The sequence below is a fragment of the Habropoda laboriosa genome, unplaced genomic scaffold (genome assembly GCF_001263275.1).
Source record: "Habropoda laboriosa isolate 0110345459 unplaced genomic scaffold, ASM126327v1 scaffold578, whole genome shotgun sequence".
Lineage (NCBI taxonomy): Eukaryota > Metazoa > Arthropoda > Insecta > Hymenoptera > Apidae > Habropoda > Habropoda laboriosa.
This window is the reverse complement of record NW_017100941.1, coordinates 1700321-1712763: the sequence shown is the minus strand read 5'-3', so window position 1 is coordinate 1712763 and position 12443 is coordinate 1700321. Positions and strand designations below refer to the sequence as shown.

The following is a 12443-nucleotide window of genomic DNA, read 5'->3' as shown; positions in this document are numbered from 1 at the left end:
ATACTATTATAATATTATAAAAATATCAATTAATATTAATTAATATATATCATATATTATTGTCAATATCCCCACTACTTAACCAGTAACGTGCACTCCAAAATATCTAGATATTTGTCAATTTTCAATTTCAATATTAACCCTTTCTTGAATGTCGCCGCAATCAATAATATCACGAATAATATACACGCCCCTTCAGTTGTTTGCAATTTTGTTTGCTTCTCCTGTTTGTTAATATTTGGTTTCGTTCTTTTTCCATTTAATTTTCATCGAATTTTCATCAAACTGTTTCACATTCATTTGGAAATATCGATGTGTAATTAATAATCCATATTGCTCGTCAACAGCTTCGTCAAATTTCGATTTTCACCACTTTTTCAACGGCCCCAAACTTGTAGGAGACAGAATTTTTCGATTGAAAAAACCATTTTCTACGTTTATTTGCATATTTTTCAGACCTGTTTTCCGTATGGATTGTAAACACAATCTACGAGAACATTGAAAATAACCGATCACTTCACGTGTTCTGAACTTGTAACCAATCAGATTCAATGAGCGCTACCTACAAATTGGAAACTTGTTGAAAATAACGAACCTGCAAGTTTTTTCCCCCAATAAAACTGCAAACATTGATTTGAACCATCGAGCGAGTCAGCAACGTTTTAGACTTTCAATCGAGCAGTTGTGTTCCATTAACTATACGGATCTGTTATATTTGAAACTTTTTAAAAGGTTTTCCATTGCTTTTGTATGCATATTTAAGGTAATTTGAAACTTTCAGTATACAGTGAAACAATTCCAAGTATATTTTCGATTTTTGGTTACTCAGTCGTGTTTCTCGTCACCTTTTATTGCAGCTATGCGTTATAGAACGAGTAAAGTTTGTTCTCGCCGTATCGTTTCGTGTATAAAAATTTATTTCAAAATACATTATCGATAAAAATGCAAAAAATTATTAATCGTCATACTGTTACTATACGTCAGAAATTTCTCTTACAACGATATCTCTGGTGTTCTAAAATTAATATTATCTGTCACTATTAAGACAAAATTCCAATTATTAGGTCGTCTAATGTCAAATATCACGTTCCTCTTGATTAACGTCTAATACGAATCCCTAGATTCCTCAGCGTAACTTAGTAAGATTAAAACAAAGTGCAATAAAGCAAGCACAAGGAAGATCGCAAAAACCTCAAAATTTCTCAATATTACTATTAAAACAAAATTCCACAATACCATTAAATATCACATTCGCCTTAATTATAGCCTAATAAGAATCCTCAAATTCCTCAACGGTAACTTACCGAAAATTACACAAACGACAACTTAAAAGAAACTCCACAAATTATAGGATTAGAAATCCTACATTCCCTGTTGCACGACTTAACAGACACCCCAATATTACTAAATTAATACAACGCAAGACACGTTAAATTTCTACACAAAAAGAAAAAACGGCACTAACAAAAATCTGCCCAAGATTTTCCATCCGATCGTTCTAAAACCTCCTGTTTCTCTATCTATTCAGGTGATCTCCGAGTACTGTCGCACTCGGTTGCAGTCGAAGCCTTTCACTCACATCGTGATGGACATGTACCGCGAGGTGATCAAGTCGCCGCAGTACGCGGCTCGGAAACGGATGGCGTATCAACACCTGAATCCTCCGCCTCCGCTGCGAAACCCTTCAGACCTGACAGAGCACAATCGTCGTCAGAGCAATTATCCGCATCACCATCATCAGCAAGCCCCGCAACAGCTCGATCCTCTTCAATCGATGCACAATCCGGCGAAAAATCTACATCAACATCAAGATCGTCCCTATCACTCCGCCAATCAGTATAATCACCTTCCACGTTCCACGCAAGTCTCTCAATACCAGCCCTCGCACCAGCATCATCAGCAGCAGCAACACCAGGAACCGCAGCAAGCGCAGATCCAAAAAATTCACCACTATCATCATCATCATCCGGCGAAAGGCGCTCTCTTCAAGCTTCAATCGCGCAATTCTCACTCGCATCCGAACCTAACGAGCCTCTGCGGCCAGCAACAATTGCAACAGAATCGACGTCAAGAGACGGAGGACCGTAGGACGCATTTTCAGTCGCAGCTGAACGTTCAGACGAGCGGACGTCCGGTTGGACCAGCGATCCATCATCAACGTCGCCATCATCACTCGAGAACCTACTCGCAGCCGATCTACACCAGGCTGCAGCATACGAGAAGCAGCGGGAACTTACCTTCGACCGTGGTGGGCGAGAACAATCACGCGGCGAACGTTTACAGCGATCCTATTTACGCGCTACCCGTTAAACCGTTCCTCAGCTCGCAAGACGTCAGAGTAAACGGACTGTCCGTGAAACCACCTGTCGGGCATCGCAACGAGGATGTGTACACAGGCGCGACGATAGTCAGGTACGATTTCTTTTGTGTGTGTGTTTTTTTTTCTAACGATCCTCGGGATTTTGCTTGCTCGTCCTCGTGAGCGTCGAGATGGCCTAGTTTTAAGTTGCTGCTAGGGTGAGGTTGAGAATGAGGAGATATCGCGTGCAATTCTGATTTGAACCTTTAAAATTAATATTGCTTTGCTTTGAAAAGAAATTGATAGGAAGGTGTAACTAAAAATTACTCAGCAATCGAAAATAAATTTTTGAAGTAAAAAGGAACTCGAACGAGAAAAGTCTGCAGGCACGAAACAAAAAATGTCGCAAGTTCGAAATTTACTAAATCAGATTACTTCCAAAACACACAAAGGGTTAAAGAAAGAGCTTAAACGAAAAAGAAAACTGTCGCGAGTTGTAAATTCAGCAAAATTGCAATTTGTCACGCAGGCGGCCATCGGTGGCTGGTTATTCTCACCCGGATATAGCGACGACATCGTCGACGGAACGGACACGAGAGGAGGTTTATGGGAGATCCGCGGGACGGATGAATCCGTCGTTGCAGAGGCAACACTCAAATCCTCAGCTGCCCAGCAGGGATCAGCGAGACGAGGATTTCGAGAGAGTACCGGACCAGAGCGTCCCAACGACCGATCACAGATGTCCAACCGGCAGGGAGAAAGAGGAGCAGATAGTTCAACAACAAAATCCAGTGTCTTCCATGAGAGTGAGAAGTGTTCAGGGGCCACCGAAGCCACCGCGAATAATCACCACCCTGAAGAAACCTCCGTTTTCCGACGTCGAGAGCAGCAAGTCGGAACCACCAGCGAAACCACCTAGGTGAGTTCTATTTTTTTTTTTATCGTTCGTGGTATATCGTAGAGCAGACATGGGCAACCTCTCCTGGTTCTGGGGCCAAATTATCGTTCTCCCTCCGAGTCAATGACCAAACTAAATGAGTTTTCACGTGTGTTTTATGTGTTCGATACAACTTTGGCTAAGTATTGAATGAAAAAGGCTGGTATATTAAATAAAATTGATACTGCTCAGTACCTAGAGTGCCAAATTTAACAACTTCGCGGGGACGGATCGCGGGCCAAACTATTATAGAGGGTTAATTTAACGAAAAGAGATCGTCGATTTTAGGGGGAGTTCCCCTAGCGCCGGACGCTTAAGGTTTTTCTTAAATAAATCTCTCTACCTGTGCACACGCGACTGAAACGCGTAGAAAACTTATTTTTATTCCTTTTGTCTCCTCTAGAAGATACGCAGAATAACGGCTCCGTAGCGTTTCAATTATTGCAGATATAACTAATGTCCGATATTAGGTGCCGTCCGGCGTTAAGGGAACTCCCCCTAATAAAAATTTTTCTGGCGCATCTGAAGTGAAAATATGCAGACCCGTGTCCGAGAATTTTCGCCGTTGAACATTATTTAACTTTTAATGAAGTAAATTAAAAGATAAATAAGTATTGAAAAGGTAGAATACACTTGTTTCGTTTGTGCCTTCGTTTTGGGAAAAATTCCAACAGTTGTTCAATCGAAAAATTATTTCTACGATACAATACTGTTTGCGATCCTTTATTTGCTCGTACGTTTAAAAATTTCACGGATTCGTTATTTTTGTATTCCTTCTTCAATATCGAAGTCATATAAGTCAGATAATTAAGCGCTAAATGAACGTGTAATTTTTTATATCTGATAGAAAATTATCAAATATAATTTTAAAGTTGCATGAATAAATTACTATGTGTTTCGCACCCTCTGTTGCACATTCGACTCTTTTTTGTTTCACTTCTCTCGATGATAGAAAATCAATAAGTTATTAATCAAACTCCCGATGCAAACGGAGCATGTGTAAAATAAAGTATGAAAAATGAAGTGACTGAAACAGAGGTTTGATAAATTTCAGAAATTTTATGAATTTTTAACAATGCTTTTATGAACGTTTTAATAAACATTTATACGTCGTGACTTATAAGTAATTCATTCTTTCGCCTTTTCACATCGCGTTGCATATTTACGTTAGTATCGCGATCACGATCTTTCACATTGGCTACGAAAATTTAAACAAAGCTGTGAATGAAATTTTCAAAAAATATTTCAACCAGAATTACCAAATGTCATTAATCTACAAAACATCAGCTTTTCTTGCCTAATACAGCACTAAAACAGCAAATATCTTATGATTGCTTGTATAATCAGAAAAAAATGATAAATCAAGGGACTAACAACTCTAACGAGCCTCAAAACTATCAAACAAAAGTCTCATTATCCTATCATTCGTATTATCCCCACACTTTTGCTATTCCTCAATGTAGTTCGCGTCTTAATAGCTGTCGAGAATCAGAAGGAACGAGGTAAACGAGCTGAATCTAGCAGACTACATCGAAATTTCTAACTGGCCACACTCGTTCCCGTTGGAATTTCATCGATCTCGTGCAGGCGAAGAGTGTGAGTGAAATTAGAGCGTGGCATTCGCCAGTCAAACAGTCGTTTCGATATTCTACCGCCCCTTTTGGCCGCATTATTAAGTTTGTCCCGAGTCGTACGTCTGCGTTAATATACGCTTTCAAGCGATCTGGGTCACAACTCCTGCATGGACCACCCTCGAAGAGTGTAAGACTGTCGAGGCTGAAAGCTCAAAGGGCGTCGCCGTGGCGTTCGTCATGCCGGAGTATAGTCGTTGCCCTTAAAACCGACGAGTGCTCATTGATTTCGAATTTCCGCCACGCTATCGTGTCTCACAAGGGAGGTCGTCAAGACACCCGCGCGACGATTTTCACGGAATTTGCGTGGCGAATTTTGCATTCCAGGGGTATTTGTTTCTCTTCTTTCTTTATCGGTAATCTGTTATAATTTCAATTTATGCAAAGCAATGGTGAATTTTGGATCGACGATACCCAAGAGATCAGTTCCACTTTACCCGACCATTTCTTATTTGGATAAGCTATTCAAACTATTTAACGCAGTAATACGTCACCTTATCGTTCCGCTTGTCGCCTAGACTCTAGAACTTAGAGGAAGCAATCTGCCACTTTCTTCTGCTATCGACTCTCCGCGAGCAAACTGCAAAGATCGATTTTAGTCTAACGGAGTGAAGCGGGGAGGATGAGAACGATAGATACCGGGATTAGGATGGAGCGAAAGAGAAACGAGAAGGATAGAAGCAAAGACGTGAGAGAAAAGAGAAGGAGAAAGATGTGCAAAGAATGGTAAGATAGAAACAGAAGAACACGCTAAATGGAGTTAAGAAAGAAGGCTATCTATGTTTAATAACGAGCAGGGAAAGAAGATGAACGAAAAGGTGGAACTATAAACAGAAAAATAAATAGCGACAAAAGGACTGAGTTTTCTGTGAGAAAATCGTACTATTCGTTCAACGAGTTCAATCTTATCGAATATTGTCAACCAGATTATTTGGGACGAATTTCGTGTACGGCCTCCTTTAAAGTGGATCATTTTTAAAAAGCCACTTTATAAAATCTGCGACAGAAAAGTACCGTCAAATGGTATATTCATGTACAAACGCTTAAATTACCAAGAATACTCGCTCGAAAGATGTTTCACAAAGTAGGCTACTTTTTCCTTCCCAAGTTACTCATTGTTAGAAGAGCTCGTCTTGACGAAGCGAGGACAGCATACGCGATTCTGTTAGTAGACTCTGTTCTGTGGTGGAACACATTGTTCTCTTTTCTTCCGTTCCACGTTCTAAAAGCGCATCTGTAGCCCTCCATTAAAATTTTCACCTGCTCTTTTATCCGGCTGATTAGATTCTTCTTACGTGAAAATTGGAAGTAATTGTTTCCCATTTTCACGTGGTAAATAAGTTTCAAGGCGACCGAGTAGTATGATAATTTCGGAGATTTTTTAAAAAATTATTTAAATTAGAATATTCCTTACTTTGACAATTCTGGACTGTTTTCATGGGGAATACCAGTATATTGAAAATTTAACAATTCTGGACTGTTTTCATGGGGAATATCAATATATTGAAAGTTTAACAATTCTGTACCGTTTTCACGGGGAATAACCAGTATCTTAGGAATTTAAATTTGGAAAAAATGAAATTTGTTATTTCTTTTAATTGAAGAAACTGCAATAGAACATTTCCTGGCTATTTTGTGCTAATCAGAATTTTTTGGCTAGGTCTATGTGCATTAAAAATAAATTCAAACGACTCCTGATTAATTTATTTCACTTTATCACTTATCCACAAAATTCGATTTAAATCGACATTCCATGTTCGATACCCTACAATTTCATCGTCTATATAACGAAGCTCAAACGAAAGTGAATTTTGGTAAAGGATTGAACCAGCTGTTATAACCATCGAAAGGGAAGGAAAAACGTACAAAAGAAGGCAGGTTACCTGTTGGACAGGTCTGTCTTACGTCACGGTAGCAGAGGAAGGTGGGGAAGGGCCCTTCTTAAAACGAGTAAGGCCCTTTGAATACACGAAACAGTACATTAACGGTCTCCGTATAAATACACGTTGAATATCACAAAAATTGCAATAGTAAATTTATAACTATATCTCGTGAATTTAATCAACTTCGATGTCTGTATCCAGGTTAGTTTTATATTTCTAATCGAAACAAAATATATCTCTTATTTATCGTTTAAAATGAAATTGTAGAATTCTACGATTAGTTCTATTTTATGGAAAAAAACAAATGTATAGATATACGTCGTAATAAAACTAGTATAAATTAATAAAGAAATGTAACATTAATGCAGGAATCAGAGTATTTCTGTGCACGCGTTTAGTCTCGAGCGAGAGTTGCGCGGAAGATACTTGAGCTAGGGCGATAGAGGTATGAAAGAAAAGTGTTTGGGACTGAGTACTTGAGAGCATCGCGTGAAAGAAGGGTGCGTGGCCAAACGTGGATGGAAAGGAAAATGGCGATGGAGGGCGATGGAGAAAGGGGAAGATAGTGTGAGGAAGAGAAGCACAGGGAGAGAAAAAGAAAGATAGTGAGAGGAAGAGAAACAGAGAGAGAATGTGCGATTATAGGAGTGAAAGAGTCAGGAAGATGCGTGCGCGAAGTCAGAGTGGAAAAGTTACTGTAGTAGGTCAGAGTGGAAAAGTTAGTGCAGTAGGCCAGAGTGGAAGAATCAGTGTAGCTTTAAGAGACAACAGTGCAGACCACTGATTTTCAGATCCACAGGTGTGTCCAAAATTTTTTAATACAAATTGCAGAAGTTAATTTATTTTTTTTTTGTAAGTCAGTCTAAAATCACTTTTAGTTTATGTGCACCTGTGAAAGAAAAAATTAAAAATCGCTGGCTTAGGCTAGCTTGGAATAACATTGAGTTCTGCTGTACAGTTTTGTATTCTGTTAAATGTATCTTATTTTAAATTACACCGGAATCGCAGTTCAATGATAAAATTATCAGAAGTAATCTTCGAAAGAAAAAGGTGAAAAATTTATACCACGATTTAAACCTAAATCTAAAGGTTGAATCTACATAGTTTCAACGGTGCGAAATTTTACTATTAATCTTCATCATTGTAGACTATGCACGTCGTACTCGTCGTAAAGGCTTTCAGCGTTAATCTTCTGTCACTGTGATACAGTCCAGAAGAGATAAAAGGAAATGGCGTAGGCGTGACTTTTGAGCTCTCCATTCCACCCTATCGATACATTTTCCACTTCATTATACATGAACACGACCCCACCGACGTAGAATTAATTTTACACTTGAGATAAAAGTATACTGAAATTTTCACTCAACGAAATATCAAAATCTGTGCAAAATGAAATTTCAGATACGTATATATCTAGTGAAAACTGTCTAACTGAAACCGACGTGAAATAGAAATAAATATAAATATAAAAAAATTAATTAACAACTAAAAAAGAAAAATTAAATTTTAGTAAAAATGCGAGAATACAAGTGAAAAACTAACTGAAGCTGAAACTGACATAAAATAGAAATAAATGTAAGTATGAAAGATAAATTGACTGCCCAAAAAGGAGAATAAAAGAATACGTAAGATTGTGGACTTGAAAAAAAAAAAAAAAAGAAAAGAAATACATTATTCGACTATTCAAGGTCGATACAGCTTACTGTTGTATGCGGTTACAATATACATTTGCCAACACACAATGCTTTCAGAAATCTGGTGAAGAATGGACCGAGGGCTCGACGTGGTAAAGCGGTTCAAAGGGCGCCATCGCGTTTATACAGAGCAGTGGGTGGACCCACGAGATCCTTCAACAAAGCACAGTGCGTTGGCCCTGAATTCGTGGTCCGTGCTAATCAACCACCAAAGACGCTATGTGTTGGCCAAGTGAAGGTAATAGTAATATTCTAGAGTATATTGTATTGAATAACCACTGTCGCGAACCCTGAAGAGATAGAATTTGAATACTAGGATATTTATACAGAGTACGAAGATTGGAATTAGATTGAAATTGTTAAACACCAATTTCTTTTTTCTCGGGAAATGCATGGGAGGTTACTATTCGTGGTTTCTATTGAGAGGGTAGAGGTGGTAGTTTTGAAGAGTTTCATTTTTTGGGAAGGACGTAATTTATGGTGGAGGCCCAAGGCCCATGAGCTTAGCTAATCCTCGTGTTTTTGGCTAAGTCACGTACGTTCGAGAGGGCCTGAGAATTCGAAAGGAAACAATAGTGATGTTTTCCAGAACCCTTGGAAGAGAAAGTTTTAAAGTATCTAACACTGTATACTTTTTAGGAAGGCTTTGGATTTAATTTTTGTCATATTTAACTAGCTTATAAATCTAACATTATGCGCGGTCTCGCGAGTATAAAATGGAAAACTTTAGGTTTGCGATGATACTTAATGAGCGAAATTCCGTAAATTTTAATATAATGCTTGGTAACAGTACACGAGGTTCTCACCGATGCCAACGTTGGATCGGAATCGTCTTCGTCGTTTGCGCGTTCGAAGGTAACTAACTTCGACGCAAACAGTTCGGTTTCGTCGAAATATCGCCCCGTTCCTCTCCCCCCGGATACCGGAGCCGACGCTCGTCGGTATGGTGGAGAGGGCTGCCGCGGGGAAGAAGACGAAGTATTTACGCCGCTCGCGGTCGCGGTGGATCGCACGAACGAGTGCGTCAGCCGACGATGCGAAGGTTGTCGTTCGAGGCGATTTGCTCGACAGCTGTATTATTCGAAATAATCATTTATTTACAAGTAAAAATAAAATTCTCTATTGATAACTTTCTTAAACCTCCCTTCGCGTCTGCTTTTTCTCACGTTCAAACAAGTACTTAAGTGCTTCTCGGTAGTTTTGGAATTTCTACCTACGTTTCCGAATAACCCGACTCGGGTCATTGATACAGAACAATAAAAGTGTCCACGGGGCCCAAACTCTTGACTTTCCTCCGTTTCAAGTGTCCTTCGCCTTTTACATTTTACCCTTGTCTTACACTAAGGTGACAAATACAGATTGTGGAAAATGAAAATAATCAAATAAACTACTGTGGTAAGAAATAAAAAATAATCCTCCCCGTCGGGGAATCGCCCCGCTCTCCCGCGTGACAGGTGGGGATACCAATGTAAGGCGTTGTGCGATGCGCCTAGGCAACGACCGCGGGACCCGAGCCGCAGGGGGCCTTAGACAAGGAGCAGCGCAGGCTGCACCCCCCACTCCACGGCTTGCAGGGCCCTAACGGCCGCAGAAGCGTATAAAAACGGGAAAAAAGGCAGCGGCCCACACATTATTGTACCCAAACCCTTGACCAGCGAACCAACGTCATTTTAACAATCAGTTATTCTAAGCCCTTGTAATTCTTTACTCTTACACTAACCACTTTTTTTTTCAACATACGTTTATTGTGCCACAACAAATAAATACAACAATATATACAAAAGGTATAATAAACCATAACGTACAAAAGGCTAACGATGATAAAGGTACAGATGAGATCGATGGCTCGGAGTTTGAGCTCTCGCGATCTTATCATTAGTCTATCCTACTGCGCTTATCGCTTAGCTTAAATAGAACTTAAGGCTAGCTTATACAAGGAGGTAGATTTCTTTATGTACAGAAAAGGCACTCGAAACTGTACGTTAGTCTTTGGTTCTTTGACGAGGGATGAAGGAATAAGAAGGGAAGGGAAGGGAAGGAAGAGAGAGAGTTATATTTTATTTGTGATCGTACTATAGAGGTTATGTCTTAGCGTAGGTTGGTATTATAGGAGGGGGGTGTAATATATAATCAAGTATAAGATGGAGATGAATTGTCGCGCTAAGAAGGAACATTATGTAATATCCTAAATAAAAGTAGGAGACAGGGTAAGAAAAAGTTAAAAAATAATCCTCCCCGTCGGGGAATCGAACCCCGGTCTTCCGCGTGACAGGCGGAGATACTAACCACTATACTAACGAGGATTTTACATTTGCCTTTTCTTATTTGGCGGTACATGTGTGTGATGTTCGTGTTTTCGTTAAAAATATTATAAATTTACAAATAATAAATTATATTGCTCCAGTGCGTGTCTGTTTTATCTATTTTTTGACAGTTCACAGCTCGTTCTTGTGTTTATGCTGTATATTTCGGTAAAGTGACATTATTTTTTACAACGTTCACAGTTCCTTCCTATAAAAACGTTATACCTGAGATTACCATTGTATATACACGAAACTTAAAAATGATAAATTGACACGTTTGACATCTGTAGTTTTAAAAAAAGAATTTTTAACACTTCGTTCAATAATAGAAGCGTAGATGACAACCGGCCGGATTAGTATAGTTTCGCATTTGTCTGTGTTGATTTTCAGTTTCCATGTGTGAAAGTAGTTTTTGATTTTTATAAATAGTTCTTGGAGCTGTTTTTTTTTTTTTGTTTTAAAGAGTTTACTATCTTTTGTGTATGTTAGTATGGCTAACGTTAGAAGGCTATTGCAAATTTATCTGGGTCGTTGTTGAGTCCGTATATGTTAAATAGACCGCTGATAAATATGCTAAACAAGATAAAAAAATTGTCTGTGCCTTGTTGGAGTCCGTTTTTAATATGAAATGTTTCAGTGTAAGCATGTGATTTTTCTGTAATCCTGAATTTTTTTCCGTGTAGCATATTCCATATCATTTTGGTCAAATATTTTAGGAACCTTTTTTATTTACATATTTGATAAAGAGGCACTCCTACCAGACCGTGTCAAATGCTTTTTCTAAATCTACCGGGTTGTGGAGTGTTTAAATCTGAATCTGAATTGCGTCTGCGGGATAGCGTTATTTTTATCGCAGTGAGCAATTATGACGTTGTTTATGGTCGTTTCGAACACTGCTGATGTAAGCTAATGGGGCAGTAGTTAGCTGGGCTGCTTCCGCCTTTTCTTTTTATCGCGATAAGCTTTGCTGTTTTCCAAACAGTGGGGAAATACATTAAATTTAAACAGTTATTGTTGTTAATGTTAGTGTAGTCAAAGCTGGCCGATTCCTTGTTGTTTACTTTTTTATTTTAATGTCAGTTTCAAGCATAGCATTTTTCATCATTACAGTTCATAGAACAGTCGAACCATGTCTGTTCAAGTACGTTGTGTACTTATGTCTTTTTGCTCAATTTTATAAATAATGATAGTGTGATAATTGTATTTACAACAATGAAAAGTAGGTAACATTGCACGTTCGTATTTGTTTGTAAATTGGGAGAAAAAAAATGAAACAAAAATTTTCCGGTACCGGGAATCGAACCCGAGCCTCCTGGGTGAAAGCCAGGTATCCTAGCCACTAGACCATACCGGAGATGAGAAACTGTTGCTTTAAATATTTTTATGAACGAAATTCAAGGATTTACCAACTATATTTTATTGAACAAAGAAAGACGAATGATAACGCTACTTTAAAAACAACTTTTTACAATAACATTTACTAATTCCATTACGCTTGCTATTCGAATTACTGTGGTTTATTTAAACAAAACTACTTTCAGATATTTTTTTAAACATTAAACTATGGCAAATCTATACGAAACTGTATTTCGTAATATTTATTAATTTTTGCATAAATAATGATTTGCTTTTCGTGATCTATAGTAATCAGTGTGTGCATTTCAGTTACTAAAATAATAAAAAATTATAATTACAA

General features: G+C 38.4%; 1 protein-coding gene and 2 non-coding genes across 3 annotated transcripts in view; 1 reads left to right on the top strand and 2 right to left on the bottom strand.

The window, feature by feature from the left end:
• LOC108577572 overlaps positions 1-12443 on the top strand; it is a 69006-nt gene that overhangs the window by 44745 nt on the left and 11818 nt on the right. Inside the window, exons 4-6 of the mRNA XM_017940753.1 lie at positions 1529-2412; positions 2829-3218; positions 8502-8682. Coding sequence (XP_017796242.1) covers positions 1529-2412; positions 2829-3218; positions 8502-8682 — 1455 coding nt within the window. The remainder of the gene's footprint in view (positions 1-1528; positions 2413-2828; positions 3219-8501; positions 8683-12443) is intronic.
• Positions 10676-10747, bottom strand: Trnad-guc. The gene has a single exon. It is a non-coding gene; the product is annotated as a tRNA-Asp (tRNA).
• Positions 12030-12101, bottom strand: Trnae-uuc. The gene has a single exon. It is a non-coding gene; the product is annotated as a tRNA-Glu (tRNA).